The following is a 22,888-nucleotide window of genomic DNA, read 5'->3' on the forward strand; positions in this document are numbered from 1 at the left end:
TTCACCCCTCACATCCAAGCTGTCACCAAAACCTGCTGGTCTCAGCTCTGCAACATTGCCAAGATCCGCCCTTTCCTCTCCATCCAAACCGCTACCCTGCTCATTCAAGCTCTCATCCTGTCCCGTCTGGACTCCTCTCTGATCTCCCATCCTCTTGTCTCTCCCCACTTCAATCCATACTTCACGGCGCTGCCCGGATTGTCTTTGTCCAGAAACGCTCTGGGCATGTTACTCCCCTCCTCAAAAATCTCCAGTGGCTACCAATCAATCTGCACATCAGGCAGAAACTCCTCACCCTCGGCTTCAATGCTCTCCATCACCTCGCCCCCTCCTACCTCACCTCCCTTCTCTCCTTCTACAGCCCAGCCCGCACCCTCCGCTCCTCTGCCGCTAATCTCCTCACCGTGCCTCGTTGTCGCCCGTCCCGCCATCGACCCCCGGCCCACGTCATCCCCCTGGCCTGGAATGCCCTCCCTCCCCACATACGCCAAGCTAGCTGTCTTCCTCCCTTCAAGGCCCTACTGAGAGCTCACCTCCTCCAGGAGGCCTTCCCAGACTGAGCCCCCTCCTTCCTCTCCCCCTCCTCCTCCTCTCCATCCCCCCTGCCTTACCTCCTTCCCTTCCCCACAGTACCTGTATATATGTATATATGTTTGTACATATTTATTACTGTATTTATTTATTTATTTTACTCGTACATATCTATTCTATTTATTTTATTTTGTTAATATGTTTGGTTTTGTTCTCTGTCTCCCCCTTCTAGACTGTGAGCCCACTGTTGGGTAGGGACTGTCTCCATATGTTGCCAACTTGTACTTCCCAAGCACTTAGTATAGTGCTCTGCACACAGTAAGTGCTCAATAAATACAATTGATTGATCGATTGATTCCAATTATTAAACGCACAGGCTTTCCCAACTAAGCCCTCATTTCCTCTTCTCCCCCTCTCTTCTGTGTTGCCATTGCACTTGGATTTGCACCCTTTACTCACCCCACCCTCAGCCCCACAGCACTTATGTACCTATCCTGTAGTTTTACTTATTTAATGTCTCCCTCCCCTCTAGACTGTATGCTCACTGTGGGCAGGGAATGTACCTGTTACATTGTTATATTGTACTCTCCCAAGAGCTTAGTACAGTGCTCTGCACATAGCAAGTGCTCAATAAAAACCATTGACTGATTGTACGGGAAAGTACCATTGCACATGCACTTTGCATCTGCCAATAGGTGATTTTTCCTGTGGGTAGCAGTACCAGCAACCCAAGGGAAGAAACAGGGATCAATATTAATTGATATTATTGTGTGCACCACTTGGGAGAGTTCAATAATAATAATAATTATGATAAGAGAAATTATGATATTTGTTAAGTGCTTACTATGCATCAAACACTGTTCTAAGCACTGGGATAGATACAAGGTAATCCGGTTAGACACAGTCCCTGTCCTACATGGGGCTCCCAGTCTTAATCCCTATTTTATAGATGAGGTAACAGAGGCACAGAGAAGTGAAGTGACTTGCCCAAGGTCACACAGCAGGCATAGCAGAGCCAGGATTAGGACGTAGGTCCTCTGACTCCTAGGCCCATGCTCTTTCCACTAGGCCACACTACTTTCCAATAGAGTTAGTGGACATAATCCCTATCCTCAGGGAGGTTTCACTCTATTGGGGGACACAGTCACTGAAAAAGTCCAGAAAGGATGAAGTAATAGAGTATAAAGATTCATACGTGAAGAGCAAGAGAGGACTGTGAATACCTTAAAGGCTTAGGTGGCAAAAGGGGGATATATAAAACGGGGAGATTAGAAATCAGCTAGGGAACACCTCCAGGAGGAGCTGTAATCTCAGAGGGCTTTAAAAACAATGATCAGGATGCTCTGTTTGATGTGGAAACGGATGGGCAAGCATTGGAGGATTCTGTGAAGTGGGGAGACAAATGTACAATGACATTTTAGAAAAATGATCTGGGCAGCAGAGTGAATGGTGGACTGAAGATAGGAGAGACTGGAAGCTGAGAGATCAGTGAGGAGTCAAGCCAAGATATGACAAGTGCCTGGACCAGTTCGGCGGCTCTTTGGGTGGAGAGAGAGGTGGCAGATCGTAGAGATGGCATGGAGGAGGAACCTACAGAATTTGGTGCCAAGGTTGTGAGACAGGAAATACGGTGTTGTGGTCAACTGTGAGAGGAAAGGTGGGTGGAGGAGAAGGTTTGGGAGGGAAGATGAGGAGTTCAGCTTGGGACATGTTGAGCTCCTGGTAGTTATCCTAGAGGCAGGAAGAAATATGACATTGCAGAGAAGTGAGGTCAACACACTCATTTGCGTGTGTGAGTGTATTGCAATATATATACGAACACGGCACTGCAACGGTCTACCCACCACCACCACAGTCCCTCGGGTCTTGCAGGAACTGAATAGTGAGATAGGGAAAGAGGAAGACAAGACACCCCACTCCACCTCAGATCATCCCCAAGCTTAACTAGGCCCTGGTTGACTTGGTTGAGTTTCAGGCATAAAGACATTTCCACTCCCACTAGAATTTCCACTCTCTTCAGGCCCATAAAAGAAAAACAAACAAAAACTGTTCCCTACCTGAATATTGCTCAACAGGAAAACATTAGAAAATTGTGCTTTTGATAAGTTGACTAGCAAGAAGTTTCAGCAAAATATTTACAATCAATCATATTTATTGAGCGCTTACTGTGTGCAGAGCACTGTACTAAGCGCTTGGGAAGTACAAGTTAGCAACATATAGAGACAGTCCCTACCCAACAGCGGGCTCACATTCTAAAAGGGGGAGACAGAGAACAAAACCAAACATACTAACAAAGTAAAATAAATAGAATAGATATGTACAAGTAAAATAAATAAATAGAGTAATAAATATGTACAAACATATATACATATATACAGGTGCTGTGGGGAAGGGAAGGAGGTAAGATGAGGGGGATGGAGAGGGGGACGAGGGGGAGAGGAAGGAAGGGGCTCAGTCTGGGAAGGCCTCCTGGAGGAGGGGAGCTCTTAGTAGGGCCTTGAAGGGAGGAAGAGAGCTAGCTTGGCGGATGGGCAGAGGGAGGGCATTCCAGGCCAGGGGGATGACATGGGCCGGGGGTCAATGGCGGGACAGGCAAGAACGAGGCACGGTGAGGAGATTAGCGGCAGAGGAGCGGAGGGTGCGGGCTGGGCTGTAGAAGGAGAGAAGGGAGGTGAGGTAGGAGGGGGCGAGGTGATGGAGAACCTTGAAGCCGAGGGTGAGGAGTTTCTGCCTGATGCGCAGATTGATTGGTAGCCACTGGAGATTTTTGAGGAGGGGAGTAACATGCCCAGAGCGTTTCTGGACAAAGACAATCCGGGCAGCAGCATGAAGTATGGATTGAAGTGGGGAGAGACATGAGGATGGGAGATCAGAGAGAAGGCTGATACAGCAGTCCAGACGGGATAGGATGAAATTTTAACAAACCCAGAAGTTACTTATTTAAATTATGAAAATTATCATAGCTTAAAAAGAAAAGTACATTTAACAAGGACATACTCATTTTCTATTCTTAAAGGCCAGCTAATCATTTTTATGTGCTTAATGATTTGAAAGTAATTTTAAGCACAAGATTTGCTAAGTTTGCCAGCTAGAAGTCCGCTGGATGTAAGTGACCCAAGAGTGGTTGAATCGAGTCTCAATTATTGTGAAATTTACTATTAAAATAGTCCCTCCCTATAAACTATTTATGGGCAGGCATCATGTCTACCAACTCTGTACAGTTGGTAGAACTGTACTTTTCCAAGGGCTCAGTACAGTGCTCTGCATACAGTAAGCACTCAACAAATACCACTGATTGACTGATATGAATATTTAACAATATAAATCTAAAGAAAATATAAGCACAATTATTGTACACTTCTAGAATATGTTATAATTTATAACTCCAGATTTTAATGGAAGCAAATAATGTGCTTCTGTACTAAAATTATTTTACTAATAATTAGATGATCAAAAATTAGATAAACCTAAGTAATTTTATTTCTACATACCTTGATAGGAGAGATATGAAAGTATTCATACAGACTGACTTGTGAGGTGTCTGTTAACTGGATTGTCTTGAATTCTTCCTGGAAAAACTCAATGTCCTTTCTGAAAAGCTCAACCTACAGAAACATTTTTGCAAGAGTAAAAATTATATCTTATTCTTGATGTACTGTAAATCAAATACCTGGTCAAGGTAAAAGCTATCCAAAATATCTCTTCTATGTAAACATATATTTATACATGTGCCTGTTTGGGGCTGTAGCTTTTCACTGCTGTAGTTGTTGACTCTAAAGTCCAAATCCCTGTCATTACTGGATCCGTCCCCTGCTCTCATTAATGTTCAGACTCACAAAGATGCAGCCAGAAGTCCAAGGGTATCGCAGGCTCCCGAGACGCATTAAGGGGGTCTAGCTGGAACATGCCAATTGGCAGGGCCAGCAGCCTTGTGTGATCGGCAATTCAGGCTCTAGTAAATCAGGAATATTTACTGTGCCATCTTAACAGCTTTTCCTTGGCTGGCTTCTATTATATTTATTTTATTTTGTTAGTATGTTTGGTTTTGTTCTCTGTCTCCCCCTTTTAGACTGTGAGCTCACTGTTGGGTAGGGACTGTCTCTATATGTTGCCAACTTGTACTTCCCAAGCGCTTAGTACAGTGCTCTGCACACAGTAAGTGCTCAATAAATACAATTGATTGATTGATTGATTGATTGGTGATAAGCAGTCAGATAGGATCTGCAATGCTGATCTATGGGAACTCAACCTTGAGAGTTAGGTGCCTATTCATCCCAGCGCCACAGTACTTATGTAAATATTCTTTTACTCTTCTCTATTTCCCCTCTCTGTAATCTATTTTAATGTCTGTCTCCCACTGAAGACTGTAAGCTCCTTGTGGGCAGGGATCACGCCTATCCAATCTGTCGTGGTGTACTCTTCCAAGCGCTTAGCCCAGTGCTCAGCACACAGTAGGCACACAGTAAATACCACTGATTTACTCTCTCTGCTCTCCCCAGTGCCCCAAATGGCAATAATCATTTTTCTTACCTCGAGTTTTTCAGTCACCTCAGCTTCTGTAAAAAGGTCAGCCAGAGCAAAGAGAAAGCCAAGGTCTAATCTGAGATCCATTTCTTGGATCAACATTTTGAAGTATCTATATGAAACAGCAGAAACTATTAATTGAGCTTTAATTTCTTTTATAATCATAAGCACAGCTTACTTTCAAGAAGCATTTCAGGTCATAAAATCTTTCTTACAACTAAAGTTCAAAATGAAACATTTTTACACCCATTTTTTTGTTCTCTCATAAAATGCTTAGTGGATAGAGCACGGGCCTAGGAGTCAGTAGGACCTGGGTTCTAATTCCGCTCTGCCCCTTGTCTGCTGGGTGACGCTGAGGAAGTCACTTCAGTTCTCTGGACCTCAGTTCCCTTTATCTGAAAAATGGGGATTAAGACTGTACGCCCTATGTGGGACAGAAACTGTGTCCAACCTGACAACTTTGTATCTATCCCTGCACTTACTATATGCCTGGCACATAGTAAGTACTTAACAAATACCACAATTATTATTATTCTTTTTAAAAATCTAGTTTCTACTCAAAATTTTGTCAAAGAAGAGAACAAAGAATGTTGTAGAAGCCTCTTTCAGAATTCAAAATTTTTGAGGCAACACTGCCCTAACACTTAGTGCTTAGGCCTGCAAGTCAGAAACTCAAGAATATCTTCCAAACTCTGCTACGGGATGCCTATATGGCTACCCCTTCGTTCATTTCTCCATCAGCAACTGTGAAGAAACTAACTTCTCCAGATAACGCTTGTAAAGTCTTAGTAAACCCAGACTGGAAAGGTACTAAGGAGCAGATTATTCAGAGACAAATACAATGGCATATTTTAATAGAATATTGCCAATATAGAAATTGCCTGGAAAACGCAATCTACCCAAGAAGATATGCAAATCATTTACTTCCAGTAGGGACTTGTTTTGCTCTCTTTAGCTGATTTGCCATACTGAGCCCGATACTGCTATTTAGGAGTAATTTCTATACATAATCACAACAGTACTAACTTTGAGTTTGTTTTAAATGTATTATTTTTCTCATATCAGCTTTTCAGAAATAGTTAAGAACCATCACCTAAGCTTACAGAAAAACTGGCATTGATTAATCTGTTTTAAATTAATAGAACTACCAAATATAAAAAGAAAAAATATACATGTTAATTCAACAAGAGTCAATGTTAGATGGTTCTCAGAAATTATTCTAACCAGACACCGGCCTGGCTGCTTCCCCTGACAAGTCCCGTGACCTTGGGCAAATCACTTAACTTCTCTCTGCTTCAGTTACCTCATCTGTCAAATGGGATTAACACTGTGGGGCATGGACTGTGGCCAACCTGATTAACTTGTATCTACTCCAGAACTTAGTACAGTGTCTGGCATATAGTAAGCACTTAACAAATGCCATTAAAAAAAAGTTGCAGAAGGACCCAAATGAAAGCAGGAGCAGGGCCTGCAAAAAACTCTGGGAAAGCTAGTTCTCTCCTGAGCCCCTCTGGGAAGACAGCTGAGGCTGGCAAATGCTCCCATCAAGATGCCCTGGTTTAACTCTAGCCATTTCTCCTGCCACAACTTCCTCCCCCCCAATGCACCACCTCCAATGTTTGACTGAGCTTTATATTAATGCATTCTGTAACATACTTACTTAATACGTGCAATTTTGGAATGTCCTGCAGATCTCATGACAATACTGACCTCTGCAAATGGCCTGGGAGCTGTCATGGAATTAAGTCAGGGGTCAACACATTTGTGTAGTGAAGAAGCACATTTGTAGTATTTTCTTTCTTTTCTATATAATAATAATAGTAATGATAATGGTACAACTTCTAATCCAGCGTTGAGACATACGTTCTTGAAATAGAGGCTCATGTCAAAACTCAAGAAAGAATACACTGCATCATCCTCAGGTTTCCAATGCAGATGAAATTATAGTAAGGGTAGACTGTGAGTCCACTGTTGGGTAGGGACTGTCTCTATATGTTGCCAACTTGTACTTCCCAAGCGCTTAGTACAGTGCTCTGCACACAGTAAGTGCTCAATAAATACGATTGATTGATTGATTGACTGTAAGATAGGCTCTAGACTGTAAATTCCTTGTGGGCAGGGAACGAGTCTACCAACTCTGCCTCACTGTACTCTCCCAAGCACTTAATACAGTGCACTGCATACAGTAAGTGCTCAATAAATATCACTGAGCAATTGATTAAGGATAGGGAAGTCTAAAGTATAAACAAATATTGGTCTGATCCTTTAACATTTGACACATATGATGTCATAAATGAAATCTAGCTCCCCCTAAAAATACCAGTTCACCTATTCACCACAGCCACCTACAAATAGCAGAAGGCCACATGGGTAGCTTTATGTGTGGCTGGCTGTGGTGAGAGTCCCATGGTTTATGGGGCTAGAGGGAAGAGGAGACCAGCCAACAACAGGAGACTGTCAGCCTCCAGCCTCTCCTAGTCAGGGTACCTACCATCCCCTTGTCAGGATGGAAGAAGACTGTGAGACAAAGGTGAGCTGGTTTTGGGGGTGGTTTTTTGCCTTTCTTAAATTTCCAATTATTTAAGCTCACATACTTGTATTCTTGTGATTTCAAAAGCCAGTTCAGTAACTGAAAGAGCACCTACCCGTTTCTGTGAGAAATTTTTAGGCCAACGTTTGGATAAAGATTACCTTAAACCACACATAATGGATAAAGGACTCGAGTTCCAAGTAATAGTTTGTTAAAGTTTATACTTAAACTGCTTACAAATTATCCTTATGACTGGTCCTGTACTTCTTTGGACTAAGGAGCTTTCATAGGCAATCTACCATAATATTTAAGACATAATTACCTAGATACAGTACATTTTAAAATAACATAAATCAGGCCACTCATTTAATGTTAAATAACCAAAATTAATGTTATATTTCAGCATCAAGTCTACCAAGAGTAAAAAAGTAAAGTAAGAAAAATCTTTGATAATTAAAAACACCCCCCTCCCACATTAGTTGAACACAGTTGGGTGGTTAATACCTACCAGTCCTAATGCATGAGCACGATATAACTGATGTTCATATTATTGTGGGAAATGAAGAGAACTGTTTCATTTCACCCAAAATTTTGCCAAAGAAGCTTTTTAAAAGAAAAACAAGTAAAGCAGATGTCCAGAGAAATCTCAAACTAAGCAACACACCTGAATCCAAGGCAACTGTCTTTGGAGGTTTAACAGGAAAAAACACAAAGGGAAAGACAGCTCCATTTATCTGGTTTTGAATCTAAAAAGAAAAAAAAGACAGGTCACGATTATGTTATGGTGTCAGTGTCAATTTATTGTCCTGGATTGTTTTTCTAGAAAATGAACAAAAAACAAAACTTCTAACTAGAAGTTAATTTCATTTTAACTGAAAAAAAAAATAAGACTACTGGACTGAAACATGCACTAAACTACACAGTCTTCCGAAGTATAAACTAACCCTTGGGTCACAGAAGGTTTGGGGGAAAAAAGGCTCCCCTGCACTACATTATAACCTAGCTGCAGTTTAACAGGGGACCCCTGGATCCTTTTCTCTGACCAGCACTTTGGGAATAAAAACACCCTATACAAACCAACCCCTCTCAGGATCACACCTGGAGACTTTCCAGTACTCTACCAGTCTTGGCTATGGGAGGGAGGGTCAAGCAGAAGCATACCCATTCCATTCCATTCCTAGCCTGGGCCACGGTTAGCGAGTGGAAGGCAATCTGCTACAAGTCTACAAGTCAAAACTCACCTGTGCTAGGCGGTATGGGAAAGAGTCGAGGGTGGAGACACAAGTTTACTGTGCAGAAGAAGGTAATGGTAACCACTTCCGTACTTTTACTAAGAAAACTCTATGGATACACTACCAGAATGATGGCAGATGGAGAGTGGGGCATTCTGGGAGAGATATGTCCATGAAGCTGCTATGGGCCGGTGACGACTCGACAGCATAAGCCAAGATACACACAAATTCCTTTAAACCGTAACAGAAGGGGGCTGACCAGTAGGAAGGAACACCAGTTCAGTTTTGATTTTTGGACTCCGCCCCAGCATCAGAGAAGTCCATTATCTTTCTGAGTGCATGCTTGCACCTATGTATAGGCCACTCTACAGGTACAGTGACTCGATTGTACTCTCCCAAGCACTTAGTACAGTGCTCTGCACACAGTATGCACTCAATAAATACCATTGCTTGAAGTCAATGGTGTTCAATCTGGAATACATGACTTTTGAAATTTCCCTGGCTATTTTAGAAAAGAGTAATGGAAACTATTATAATATAGACCAGTTAGGGATGAAAAGCGTACTAAAACCAATTACTGAGTACCTAGGGTCCTAAAATAATAACTGCAGCATTTGTTAAGCGCTTACTATGTGCTGAGTACTGTTCTAAGCACTGGAGTAATAATAATAATAATGATGATGGCATTTATTAAGTGCTTACTATGTGCAAAACACTGTTCTAAGCACTGGGGAGGTTACAAGGTGATCAGGTTGTCCCACATGGGGCTCACAGTCCTCATCCCCATTTCCCAGATGAGGTAACTGAGGCACAGAGAAGTTAAGTGACTTGCCCAAAGTCACACAGCTGACAATTGGCGGAGCCGGAATTTGAACCCATGACCTCTGACTCCAAAGCCCGTGCTCTTTCCACTGAGACACCTTGTCAGGCTTTCACTGCTTGTTAACCCTGTCTCAAAAAGAAGGCAGAGGGAAGGAAAAGAGGTAAAACTCAAAATCTATTACTCTGGCTAAAATCAATCAATCGATCGATCAGGGCATTTATTGAGCACTTACTGTGTGCAGAGCACTCTATACTAAATGCTAGGGAGACTACGACAGAGTTGGTAGTCATGCTCCCTGCCCACAAAGAGCTTACCCACAAGGAGCTTACAGACTAGAGGGGAGACAGACGTGAATATAAATCAACTTTTGGCTATGTATGTAAATGCTATGGGGATGAGGGCGGGGCGACTATCAAGTGCTCAAGGGTACAGACCCAAGTGCATAGACAGCACAGAAGGGACAGGGAGTCAGGGAAAAGAAAGCTTAATCAGGAAGGGCTTCTGAGCTGTGACCTGAAGGCTTTCAAGGTGGGGAGAGTGGTGGTCCGGCGTATGTGGTCGAACCGGTGGGGGGAGAGGAGTTCCAGGACCATAGTGAGCAAGCTGGTGTTGGAGGAGCGAAGTATGGGGGCTAGGCTGTAGTAGGAGATCAATGAGGTGACATAGGAGAGGTCAAGCTTACTGAGTGCTTTTAAAGCTGACAGTAAGGGGTTTCTGATGTAGAGGGGGATGGGCAACACTGGAGTTTGGTTCTTGAGGAGTGGGGAGATGTGGACTGAACTTCTTTTAAAAAAATGATCTGGGCAGCAGAGCAAAACATGGACTAGAGTGGGGAGAGACAGGAGACAGGGAGGTCAGCGAGGAGGCAGATAATAATAATAATAATGATGATGGCATTTAAGTGCTTACGATGTGCCAAGCACTGTTCTAAGCACTGGGGAGGATACAAGGTGATCAGGTTGTCCCACGTGGGGCTCACAGTCTTAATCCAAGTGTTTATTTATTTTACTTGTACATATCTATTCTATTTTATTTTGTTAATATGTTTTGTTTTGTTCTCTGTCTCCCCCTTCTAGACTGTGAGCCCACTGTTGGCTAGGGACCGTCTCTATGTGTTGCCAACTTGTACTTCCCAAGCGCTTAGTACAGTGCCCTGCACACAGTAAGCGTTCAATAAATACGATTGATTGATTGATTAATCCCCATTTTACAGATGAGGTAACTGAGGCCCAGAGAAGTGAAGTGACTTGCCCAAGGTCACACAGCTGACAAGCACCGGAGCCAGGATTAGAACCCATGACCTCTGACTACCAAGCCCGTGCTCTTTCCACTGAGCCATGCTGCGTCTTGTGCAGTATTCAAGGAGAGAAGCAGCATAACCTAGTGGATACAGCATGGGTCTGGGAGTCAGAAGGAATTGGGTTCTAATTCTGGCTCTGCCACTTGTCTGCTGTGTGACCTTGGACAAGTCATTTCACTTCTCGGTGCCTCAGTTACCTCATCTGTAAAATGGGGATCAAGACTTTGATTTTGTAGGACATGGACTGAGTCCAACCTGATTTGCTTTACCTACCCCAGCACTTAGTGTGTGCCTGGCTCATAGTAAGCACTTAACAAATACCATTAAAAAAAGAAAAAAAAGAAACAAACCATCTTCCTCGCAGGGCTTGTGGATCCTGGGCTTTTACAGTAATTAGCAGCATGGCCTAGTGGCAAGAGCATGGGCTTGGGAGTCAGAGGTTGTGGTTTCTAATCCTGGCTCCATCACTTGTCTGCTATGCGACTTTGGGCAAGTTACTTAACTTCTCTGTGCCTCAGTTACCTCATCTGTAAAATGGGGATTGAGACTGTGAGCCCCATATGGGACAGGGGCTGTGTCCAACTTGATTACCTTGTATCTCCCCCAGTACTTAGAACAGTGCTTGGCACATAGTAAGCATTTAACAAATGCCATTACTATTATTATGACCTATCTCTGGATTTTATGTATTGTGGCTGTTCAGAACCAGGGATATGATACTTGTCTGGTGTGAGACCTTGGGCAAATCACTTCACTGCTCTGGGACTCAGTTACTTCATCTGTAAAATGGGGATTGAGAATGTCAGCCCCATGTGGAACAGGGACTGTCTGTGTTCAACCTCATTTGCTTGTATCCTCCCCAGTGCTTAGTACAGTGCTTGGCACACAGTAAGCGCTTAACAAATAGCACAATTATTATTATTATTATTTCCTTTTGTTTGCTCTGAACCACCACTTTCAAGCTCTAATATGCACCCCCTTTTCCTAACACTGTGGGATATGGTCAACAATTCCGTGTTTCACTGGAGCAGGGTGGCCTAGTGAAAAGAGCACGGGCCTGGGAGTCAAAGAACCTGCGTCCTAAATCCAGCTTTACATTTATTATTGATGATAATAATAATAAAATCAATCAATCAATCAATTGTATTTATTGAGCGCTTACTGTGGGCAGAGCACTGTACTAAGCGCTTGGGAAGTACAAGTTGGCAACATATAGAGACAGTCCCTACCCAACAGTGAGCTCACAGTCTTAAAGGGGGAGACAGAGAACAAAACCAAACATACTAACAAAATAAAATAAATAGAATAGATATGTACAAGTAAAATAGAGTAATAAATATGTACAAACATATATACATATATACAGGTGCTGTGGGGAAGGGAAGGAGGTAAGATGGGGGGATGGAGAGGGGAACGAGGGGGAGAGGAAGGAAGGGGCTCAGTCTGGGAAGGCCTACTGGAGGAGGTGAGCTCTCAGTAGGGCCTTGAAAGGAGGAAGAGAGCTAGCTTGGCGGATGGGCAGAGGGAGGGCATTCCAGGCCAGGGGGATGACGTGGGCCGGGGGTCGATGGCAGGACAGGCAAGAACGAGGCACGGTGAGGAGATTAGCGGCAGAGGAGCGGAGGGTGCGGGCTGGGCTGTAGAAGGAGAGAAGGGAGGTGAGGTAGGAGGGGGCGAGGTGATGGAGAGCCTTGAAGCCCAGGGTGAGGAGTTTTTGCCTGATGCGCAGATTGATTGGTAGCCACTGGAGATTTTTGAGGAGGGGAGTAACATGCCCAGAGCGTTTCTGGACAAAGACAATCCGGGCAGCAGCATGAAGTATGGATTGAAGTGGGGAGAGACATGAGGATGGGAGATCAGAGAGAAGGCTGATACAGTAGTCCAGACGGGATAGGATAAGAGCTTGAACGAGCAGGGTAGCGGTCTGGATGGAGAGGAAAGGGCGGATCTTGGCAATGTTGCGGAGCTGAGACCGGCAGGTTTTGGTGACGGCTTGGATGTGAGGGGTGAATGACAGAGCGGAGTCGAGGATGACACCAAGGTTGCGGGCTTGTGAGATGGTATTTGTTAAACGCTTACTACATGCCAGGCACTGTTCTAAGCACTGGGGTAGATACAAAATAATCAGGTAAGACTGCGGAGCTCACACTCTTAATCCCCATTTTACAGATGAGGTAACAGGCACAGATAAGTTAAGCGGCTTGCCCAAGGTCACACAGCAGGTAAGTGGCAGAGCCAGGATTAGAACCCAAATCCTTTGACTCCCAAGCCTGCGCTCTTTCCACTAAACCACGCTGGGCAAGTCACTCTAGTTCTCTGTGCCTCAAATTGTTCTCCATTCCCCTTAGACTGTGAGCCTCATGAGGCTTACATGTGTCAGATCAGATTGTAATTTTATCTACCTCAGTGCTAAGTACAGTGCTTGAGGACCAGCATGGCCTCGTGGAAAGACAATGGGCTTGGGGAGTCACAGGGCCTGGGTTTTAATCTTGGCTACGCCTCTTGCCTGCTGGGTGACCTTGGACAAGTCACTTCACTTCTTTGGGCCTCAGTTTCCTTACCTGTAAAATGGGGATTCAATAGTTGTCTCCCTCCTACTTAGACTTTGAGTCGCATATGTTGCCGACTTGTACTTCCCAAGTGCTTAGTACAGTGCTCTGCACACAGTAAGTGCTCAATAAATACGACTGAATGAATGAATGTGGGACAGAGACTGTGTCCAAACTAATTATCTTGCATTTACCCCAGAGTTTAGAACACACAGTGAGTAATTAACACTTAATTTTACTATTACTAGCACCCACTAAGCACTTAAATACCATAATTCTCATCATAATTCTCACAGATTTTACAATTTCAGTTCTTTTTTGTACCTTTCTAGGGATTTTATTCATAATTTCCATTTTCCTCTCTTTAAGAATACTCACCTGTATCCTGAAAATTTGCACTCTGAAGGCTTTTTGATGTTCAGAAGTACTATATTCCACTTTAATGGCTGGTAGGTAGTTTCTTCTTAGTGGTATAACATTTGGCCGAAGAATTTTCATGTTACTACCACTAGGTGTTAAATAAACCTGAAACATAAAAGAAACCAGAACACTTTGTTTTTAAATCAACCTCTAAATCAATCAATGGTACTAATCTGTGCTAATGATCTATTTATACACCAAATACTGTGAACATGGAAACACATCCTAACTCAGGACCTGATTAGGCTAACTTGTGTTGAAAACTGGTATTTACCATTCTTAATTTACACACCTTCCCTTTCCATCTAGGTGACCATGAGAATGGAGGGGGGCGGAAAAAAAGTCAGTTTGAGGTTTATGTCCTCCAACACTCTGGAATGTGTGTACCACATGTCCTAAAATGCTGTAGAACTTTATAGACCCTAAACTGACCAGGTAGTGAGCATGCTCCAATCCAGATGGAAGAAGTCTAAACTCTTCCCTCTAGACTGTAAGTTCCTTGTGGGCAGGGACGAGGTCTACCAACTCTGTTTTACTATACTCTCCCAAGTGTCTAGGACAATGCTCCACACATAGTTAGTGCTCCGAACACAGTAAGTGCTCAACGAATACATTTGATGGATTTAACAGGAGCAAGAGTAGCTGGGAGATTGCAAGGTATGCTGACCAATTTAACCAAGATGGTTAATTCCACGACATATGTAGATTTTTCAAAAATTGCCCAGTGTAATCTTTAAGATTTATACTACATTAAAAATAACTCAAAATAAAAAACCTAGAAATCCTAGATATGTGTGTGTGTGTGTGTGTGTGTGTGTGTGTGTGTGTGTATCTTCATAAAGAGAATCAGACATAAGAAAATGTTCAGAGTTTCCTAGGAGTGCACTTATTTGATCAGTGCAGAGATGGCAAAGGTGAACCATAAGGTGGCCTTATGGATAAGCAGCGTGGCTCAGTAGAAAGAGCCCGGGCTTGGGAGTCAGATGTCGTGGGTTCTAATCCCAGCTCCGCCACTTGTCAGCTGTGTGCCTTTGGGGCAAGTCACTTAATTTCTCTGTGCCTTAGTTACCTCATCTGTAAAATGGGGATGAAGACTGAGAGCCCCACGTGGGACAGCGTGATCATCTTGTATCCCCCCCCCAGTGCTTAGAACAGTGCTTCGCACATAGTAAGCACTTAACAAATACCAGCATCATTATTATAAGGATTTTCAAGAATTTAATCAAAAGGTGACAGGTAAAGATATAAAGATTTTTTTAAAATGAATAACTCCAGATATTACCGGAATATTTTCTTCCAACTCAATGATCTTGTCCTCAGAAGGTGATGGCTCAGTGTAATCCCTAAACTCTTTTTCCAGCTTCTCATTTTGTTTTATACTCAATGGCTTCCATCTCGATTTTTTCTTGGGCTTGCTCTCCCAAATGATGTCCGAGCTAGTAAACAAAGCAGCATTGTGTCACCATGCTAAAATTACAGTTTCAACCTTCAGGTTTCATTATTTGATCAGTTTAACACACAACAAAACACTGACCCAACCTTAAATAAAAATATTTGATCATAGCTAGCCTCCCATTACTCACAAGACGCAAAGTGAATACATCTGGAAGCAATCTTAGATTATTTTAATCTTTTCCTTTTAGCTGCCATACCAGGAATACATTTCTTCATCCATCTCATAATTCTGAAACTTAGTCTCATCTCCCCTTTTTCCACATTGTCTTACTGAGCATCAGCATAAATATAGTCATGAAAGAAGGATGGTCAGACTTTGGGATCCCTGCTTGCCAAAGTGAATGGCCTGGGAGGATCAGATGGCGAACAGCTAGTTGGATAAAAGGTAGCAAGTCCTCACAGGGTAGGCGAAGAGTCAGGTACCTGTTGGCACCAATGACGCTGAAAGGCAGCAAGGTGGCGCTAGAAACCAAAAGCTGGGCATCCTCCGGAAGGGGACAAAGAAATGAAAGGGTAGATTTTTCCACTCTATAAAAACCATGATATGCTTGTACCGGGAAGATTTTGTGCAGCTCTGGGCACTTCCCCTTAGAAAGCATGAAAAGCACAGAAAACAGCAACAAGGATGGACAGGGGGTTGGAGACGTTTCTATGTGAGAATACACTTGAAATGGTTAGGATTCTTCAGTCTGCAAAGAAGTCTGATAGGGAACAGGAAAGAAACCCACAAAAATCACAAACCAGGGGGAACACAGAATTGTTATTATTACTATTGCATCTGTTAAGCACTTGCTGCGTTTCAATAACTGTTCTAAGCACTGGGTTAGACAGAAGTTAATCGGGTTGGACACGGGCCCTTCCCACATAGGGCTCACCAGTCTAAGTAGGAGGGAGAACAGGCATTTAATCCCCATTTGACAGTTGAGGACACTGAGGCGCAGAGAAGTGAAGTGACTTGCCCAAGGTCTCACAACAAGCAACTGGCAGAGTCAGGATTAGAACCCAGGTCCTCTGACTCCCAGGGCACTGCTCTTTCCACTAGGCTGTGCTGCTTCCCAAATCTCACACTATCAGGAAGAGGAGGCACCCATTAAGGCTCAAAACAAATGGAACAAAGGAAACAGTCAGTCAGTCAATCATATTTATTGAGCGCTATGTGTGGAGCACTGTACTAAGCGCTTGGGAGAGTACACTATAACAATAAACAGACACATCCCCTGCCCACAAGGAGCTTACATTCTACAGGGGGAGACAGTCATTAATATAAACAAATTATAGATGTGTACATAAGTGCTGTGGGGCTTGGGATGGGGGATGAATAAAGGGAGCAAGTCAGGGCAACGCAGAAGGGAATGGGAGAAGAGGAAAAGTTTCAGGCAGAAACTCCTCACCCTCGGCTTCAAGGCTCTCCATCACCTCGCCCCCTCCTACCTCAACTCCCTTCTCTCCTTCTACAGCCCACCCCATACCCTCTGCTCCTCTGCCGCTAATATCCTCACCGTGCCTCGTTCTCGCCTGTCCCGCCATCGACCCCCGGCCCACGTCATCCCCAGGGCCTGGAATGCCCTCCCTCTGCCCATCCGCCAAGCTAGCTCTCTTCCTCCCTTCAAGGCCCTACTGAGAGCTCACCTCCTCCAGGAGGCCTTCCCAGACTGAGCCCCTTCCTTCTCTCCCCCTCGTCCCCCTCTCCATCCCCCCCATCTTACCTCCTTCCCTTCCCCACAGCACCTGTATATATGTATATATGTTTGTACATATTTATTACTCTATTTATTTATTTTACTTGTACATAGCTATTCTATTTATTTTACTTTGTTAGTATGTTTGGTTTTGTTCTCTGTCTCCCCCTTCTAGACTGTGAGCCCGCTGTTGGGTAGGGACTCTATGTGTTGCCGACTTGTACTTCCCAAGCGCTTAGTACAGTGCTCTGCACACAGTAAGTGCTCAATGAATATGATTGATTGAAAATAGGGCTTAGGGTCCGCTTCTTGGACATGTGACTTCAATAAGGTTTTGAAGGGACACAGTGGGAGGCAAGTATATGGACTTCATTAGTACAGGAATTAGTGCAGGTTAAAAATATCAGTCGAGTCAGGAAGGGCTTCTAGACTGTGAGCCCCTTTCTAGACTGTGAGCCCGCTGTTGGGTAGGGACCGTCTCTATATGTTGCCAACTTGTACTTCCCAAGCACTTAGTACAGTGCTCTGCACACAGTAAGCACTCAATAAATACGATTGAATGAATGAATGAATGGGCATGGATAAATTCATGGGCAGTAAGTCCACAAGCGGTTACTAGAGGAAAAGTTAGAGATGTAGAAGAAAATGTTAAGGCTATTGACTAGTACGTTGCATGCAGTTTTACTAAATATTCTGTTGCCACTTTAAAAGCTAGGATATTGGACTGAGTCTAGGAATGGCAATTCCTAAATCTTAACTGTTCAGAAGATGCACCCAGATTCTAGCCCTGGTTCCACCCCTTGCTACTGTGTTTTTGGACAAGTCACTTAACTTCTCTGTGCCTCAGTTTCCTCATCTGTAAAATGAGGAAAGGTATCCACTTGCCCTATCTCTTAGACTGTGAGCTCCGTGTAGAACAGGGACTGTGATCTGTCTGATTTTCCTGGATTTACCCCATAAATAGCACAGATATCAATGCTTAAACTTTTGAAGGATTTTTCTGTGAATCACTTACGTTTATAAAAGTAAATGAATTTAAATGTCCATTACTAAAATTAACTTTGAAAAATGGTCTATCTCCAGAATTCCTCAAATGTTCATACGTGAGATAAGTTCTAATGCCTGATATTTGCCTGGCTCACCACATTCTCCTCTTCCCGGTCTACATCTGCATTATTTTCCTTTTAAAAAAATGTTCTTTTCCCTTTCTGGATGCATCGACACTTCCAGCAAACCACACTCCAACCAACCATAGGTCTGTAGATGTGAATATTGGCAAAAACACCACGGGCAATGTTGAGGAAAGAAAGGAGAAGGAAAGAGGAGTTCTAGAAGAAAAGTGAATCCAAGGGGACAGAGATTTGCCAGCAAGGAACACCCTCAAATTCACCCACTGTAATCCCTGCTCCAGGCTCCTGTCTCAGATGCAATTTAGAAGGCAGCTTTTATTGAGAATTTGTTGCAAAGAGCAGCCTAGTGTGGGGGTGTGAGGGTGTCCTCAGACAGGACCTCGGTTTTCCCTCGCTCCTTTGTAGGCCTGGGTTCCAGAATCTGCAGAGGAATGATAAGAAATCTCGGTCCCATTTCAGACCTGGACATGAAATAGTGCAAGTGGGAATAAGGGAAAGAAAATAATGACTCTCAAATAGTTACCACAAAAGGAAATGTCTGCAGATTGCAAGTCAGGTCGCACACTGGGAGATGGCAACCCTATTTGGAGGCACATGGGACATTTGTATACGGGCATACACGCGCACACACACAAACACACAGTCTTAAAATTCCGATATTATTTCTACTTAAATTTCTAGAGGCACTAATCGTTATTGACAAATTGCGATTCATCTGACCTTGTGATGCCAATAAAGGCCACTTCTTGCTTCATATAGTTATTGACCAGAGAAATCCCAACATTTTGCAATGCTACTACAATTTCTTGCTCTGCTATCTCTGCTTTTTCACTTTCATATGCCACTTTAAAGACTTTAGGATCTTCAGTGAAAAGAACAATGCGCTGTAAGCCTTCAAAGAATGACACTAAATATATGGTCTTTTTGTCACCCATATTTATAGGAGACATCATATCCTGTAACAAAATAAAAAGCTATATTAGTTACAGAGTTACCGGTTATATCCATTTTCCCTATTAAAAACTAACATAACCAAGACAGAATAATTAAGTGGACTTAAGGTAAGAAAGGAAAACCACTCTATATTAAAGCATGCATGTAAATATTTCCAAATTTAATATTTACTTAATGTTGTTCATTTCTTTGTTCAGGTGATGTCATAAATATTGCTCTTTTTTCCTTAGTTTTGTCTCAGCATATTTCCATCAATAGTATTTATAGAGCACTTACCGTGTGCAGAGCACTGTACTAAGTGTTTGGGAGAGTACAGTACAACAGAGTTGATAGACACGCTCCCTGCCCCCAAGGAGCTTACAGTTTAGAAGGGGCAACAGACATTAATATAAATAAATGAATTACGGCTATGTACATAAGTTCTATAGGGCTGAGGATGGGGGTGAATATCAAGTGCGCAAAGGATACAGACCCAAGTGCATAAGTAACGCAGAAGGGAGAGGGAGTTGGGAAAGGTCTCTCGGAGGAGATGTGACCTTAATAAGGCTTTGAAAGTGGGGAGAGTGGTGGTCTGGCATATGTGGAGGGGGAAGGAGTTCTGGGCCAGAGGGAGAACTTGGGAAAGGGGTCGATGGCAAAATTGACAAGGTCGAGGCACAGGGAGCAAGCTGACGCTAGAGGAGCAAAGTAGGAAATCAGTGAGATAAGGTAGGAGGGGAATGAGCTGACTGAGTGTTTTAAAGTCGATGGTAATGAGTTTTTGTTTGATGAGAAGGTGGATGGATGACCACTGGAGGTTCTTGAGGAGTAGGGAGACATGGACTGAACATCTTTTTAGAAAAATGATCCGGGCAGCAGAGTGAAGTATGGACTGGAGTGGGGAGAGAACGGAGGCAGTGAGGTCAGCAAGGAGGCAGAGGCAGGATAGGATAAACGCTTAGATTAATGTGGTAGCAGTTTGGATGGAGAGGAAAGGGCGGATTTTAATGACATTGTGAAGGTAGGACCGATGGGATTTTGGTGACAGATTGAACATGTGTGTTGAATGAGGGATGAGTCGAGGATAAATCCAGGGTTCCACAATTGTGATTTAGGGAGGATAGTGGTATCGTCTACATAAATCCTAAAACGTAAACCAGTCCCTAAGAAGACAATATGACTGTACCTCAAAGTTCACACTGGTCAAGCAAGTGAAATTCCAATGAATAGTGAAAATGGTATAGCAATTGTGTAATCCACACTTTACAAAATAAATACTGTTGAATGCACTGGTCTATCCCATGACTCTCTCTATGCAGTTTTTGATCTTGCTGCCAGAAGGTATCAAAATCAGAGTCAAGGAATGTAACATCAGTTCGACTCCATACTCCATTTCTAGGACTTTCACCCAAGCCTGTAATTCAGGCTCCTCCCCATCATCACCATTTCCACAATGTGTGGCAAACCAGGCAGGAGTTTTGCCAGTACTCCCAATTCAATATTTTGGAGAATTGAAAGTGACTTTCAAAAAATCACTGGCACGTTTCTGGGAGTTTATACTCAAAGCGATTTCCTAAAATGATCGAGCTAGAAAGAGGATCTCATCTAAATCACCAAAACATACATCCTTCTGGGTTACTTCACCATGGCTCTTTCCACATTTCCAGTAAAGTTTCCGAGAGCCCACTGGATCGGCCCAAGTGTAAAATGTTGCTTTGCCAGCGGGGAGACAATCTTCCAACTCACTGCGAGAACTACAGTACATAATAAAATAAGAAAGAAAGATGTCTACATTTAAATATATTCTTCAAACTTTAGCATTATAATTAGAATTACTCTAAATTCCTGCTACTTAACGGTTAATAATTTTTGCTTAAGTAAAAATATGTATGCAAAATTCAGGCAGAGAAATAATGTTCAATTATCGAAATAGGCAAAGGATTCTGCACAGAATTTAATACTGCACAAATCAAGGTCTGCATGAGTGGGAAAGGAAGTGGGCAAGAGCAAGGCTAAAGGAGGTGGCTAATGGTGGCATGGGAAAGGGGGGAGGGGGAAGTGCCACTTCACATTCTACCCCCTCACCTTCATAGACGTTCCAAATGCTCAGAATGCTGTGGCTTAATGCTCTAAGGCTACTCTGCTCTATGGCTAAACTAAACATATATGCTTGATATAATTTATGCACATTCAGAAAGAAGGCACTCAGCATACTAAATCCACCGAAATGTACTTTACCAACCACATGATCATTAAAGAAAATACAATGGCCTCGTGAGCTGTTAATTCATCACTAGACAATATATTGAGACAAATAGTGATGCTAAGCACATACACTATTTTAATTAGTTTTTGGTAGCTAGAAAACTACACACTGGTTACAGTTTCTGTATCACATATACCACTGTTTGAAGTTTGGTTTTTTTTTTAAAAAGGGCAACTTTCTTGGTCATATGACCTGATTGGCTGCCAATGGTTTAAGTTCTTGAGATTGCTGCAGAGAAGCAGCTTGGCCTAATGGAAAGACCACAACTTGGGAGTCAGGACACCTGGGTTCTAATTCCAACTCCACAACTTGCCTGCTGTGTGACCTAAGTCACTTTGCCTTCCCTGTGTCACAGTTTCCTTATTTGTTTTTTTAAAAAAAATTGGGGATAAGAAACCAGTTCTTCTTCCCACAGACTGTGAGCCCCATGTGGGGCAGCAGGGACTTTATCTCTAACCCATAATATAGTGTTTGGGAGAAGAGGGAGTAGAAATTATATTTTTCTATTTTTTCTACCAAACCCTCATATAAAAGCTGTCACCGGCAGAGCCAACTCTCTTGAATTCCAAGGGTTAGGAAGGCTTATGAAAAATCTGGTAATTCTAAAATGAATAAACCATTTTATGTTTATAGTTCACCTGGAGAAATAAAGAAGAGAGCTGTACCTATATAAATAGTTGCTAAAGCTGTTCCACAGATCCAATGTTGGTCTAAATTTGAGATTTTGAGCATTCAGAGCCTCACGGCCCACATTGGAAGCTCATGGCCTCTACGTCACTTTGTATGCACATATTTACACAGATCTTACCTCTGCCTATATTCAATCACCTCATTGTTGGTGTGATTTATTAGGAGAAATGGTGCCGCTCCATCATGGTAAACTGTAAAAGTAATTACAGTAGAGTGCTCGGCCACGTTAACATCCACAATAATGCCGCCAAGCTATCAGGAAAAAAAAATAACAGGGACATTATGTGAATGCTTTTAATGGCCCTAATCAAAAATGGGTAATATTGGGGGCAAGATGACCTCAGTAGCCCATGTTGCCCACCCCTTCTGTCCCCTTAGCGCTAAGTTTCTTACCCCAGGTTTGCAACAGGACATTTAGTCATAATGACTGGCAATGCTGGCAGGGTATCACAACTACAAATTGGTTCCCCAAATCATGTAAAAAAAATAATTTACCTTGTTGCCCAGGTGTAATAGAATACAATTTTCCTGCTTAGTAAAATTCAATTTCTTTATGAGTCCTTCACTATTTTCAACTTGAATAAGCAATTTGTTGGCAGCACTGGCAGGCCAGAAGGGGATGCACTAAAAGGAGAAAACATTTTGCATTTCCCATGAATACCCAATATATTTCCACCCCAAGACCAAACCTGAAAATTGAACTCGCAAATTATTCTGAAAATTAAAAGGCAACCCATTCACCTTCACCAAAGTGGGGGTTGGGACAGATAGAAGACACAATTGAAAAGGACACATGTAGCTATTGCCATCTGTCTTGATAGGGGAA

The 22,888-nt window shown here is 42.9% G+C and overlaps 1 protein-coding gene and 1 non-coding gene across 4 annotated transcripts in view; one reads left to right on the top strand and one right to left on the bottom strand.

Moving 5' to 3' along the window:
• VPS13A (vacuolar protein sorting 13 homolog A) overlaps window positions 1-22,888 on the bottom strand; it is a 181,084-nt gene that overhangs the window by 36,711 nt on the left and 121,485 nt on the right. For all 3 annotated transcript variants that reach the window (XR_005456591.1, XM_038769429.1, XM_038769430.1), the window contains exons 51-60: window positions 22,558-22,686; window positions 22,181-22,314; window positions 20,731-20,860; window positions 18,894-19,129; window positions 15,192-15,345; window positions 13,868-14,014; window positions 8,250-8,331; window positions 6,716-6,785; window positions 5,062-5,167; window positions 4,023-4,136 (exon numbers count right to left, since the gene is read on the bottom strand). Coding sequence is in view for 2 of the 3 variants with exons in the window: in XM_038769429.1 (XP_038625357.1) it covers window positions 4,023-4,136; window positions 5,062-5,167; window positions 6,716-6,785; window positions 8,250-8,331; window positions 13,868-14,014; window positions 15,192-15,345; window positions 18,894-19,129; window positions 20,731-20,860; window positions 22,181-22,314; window positions 22,558-22,686 (1,302 nt within the window). In the remaining variant the exon portion in view is untranslated. The remainder of the gene's footprint in view (window positions 1-4,022; window positions 4,137-5,061; window positions 5,168-6,715; window positions 6,786-8,249; window positions 8,332-13,867; window positions 14,015-15,191; window positions 15,346-18,893; window positions 19,130-20,730; window positions 20,861-22,180; window positions 22,315-22,557; window positions 22,687-22,888) is intronic.
• LOC119948583 lies at window positions 8,666-8,808 on the top strand. The gene has a single exon (XR_005456969.1). It is a non-coding gene; the product is annotated as a small nucleolar RNA SNORA7 (small nucleolar RNA).

Source organism: Tachyglossus aculeatus, chromosome X4 (assembly GCF_015852505.1).
Source record: "Tachyglossus aculeatus isolate mTacAcu1 chromosome X4, mTacAcu1.pri, whole genome shotgun sequence".
NCBI lineage: Eukaryota > Metazoa > Chordata > Mammalia > Monotremata > Tachyglossidae > Tachyglossus > Tachyglossus aculeatus.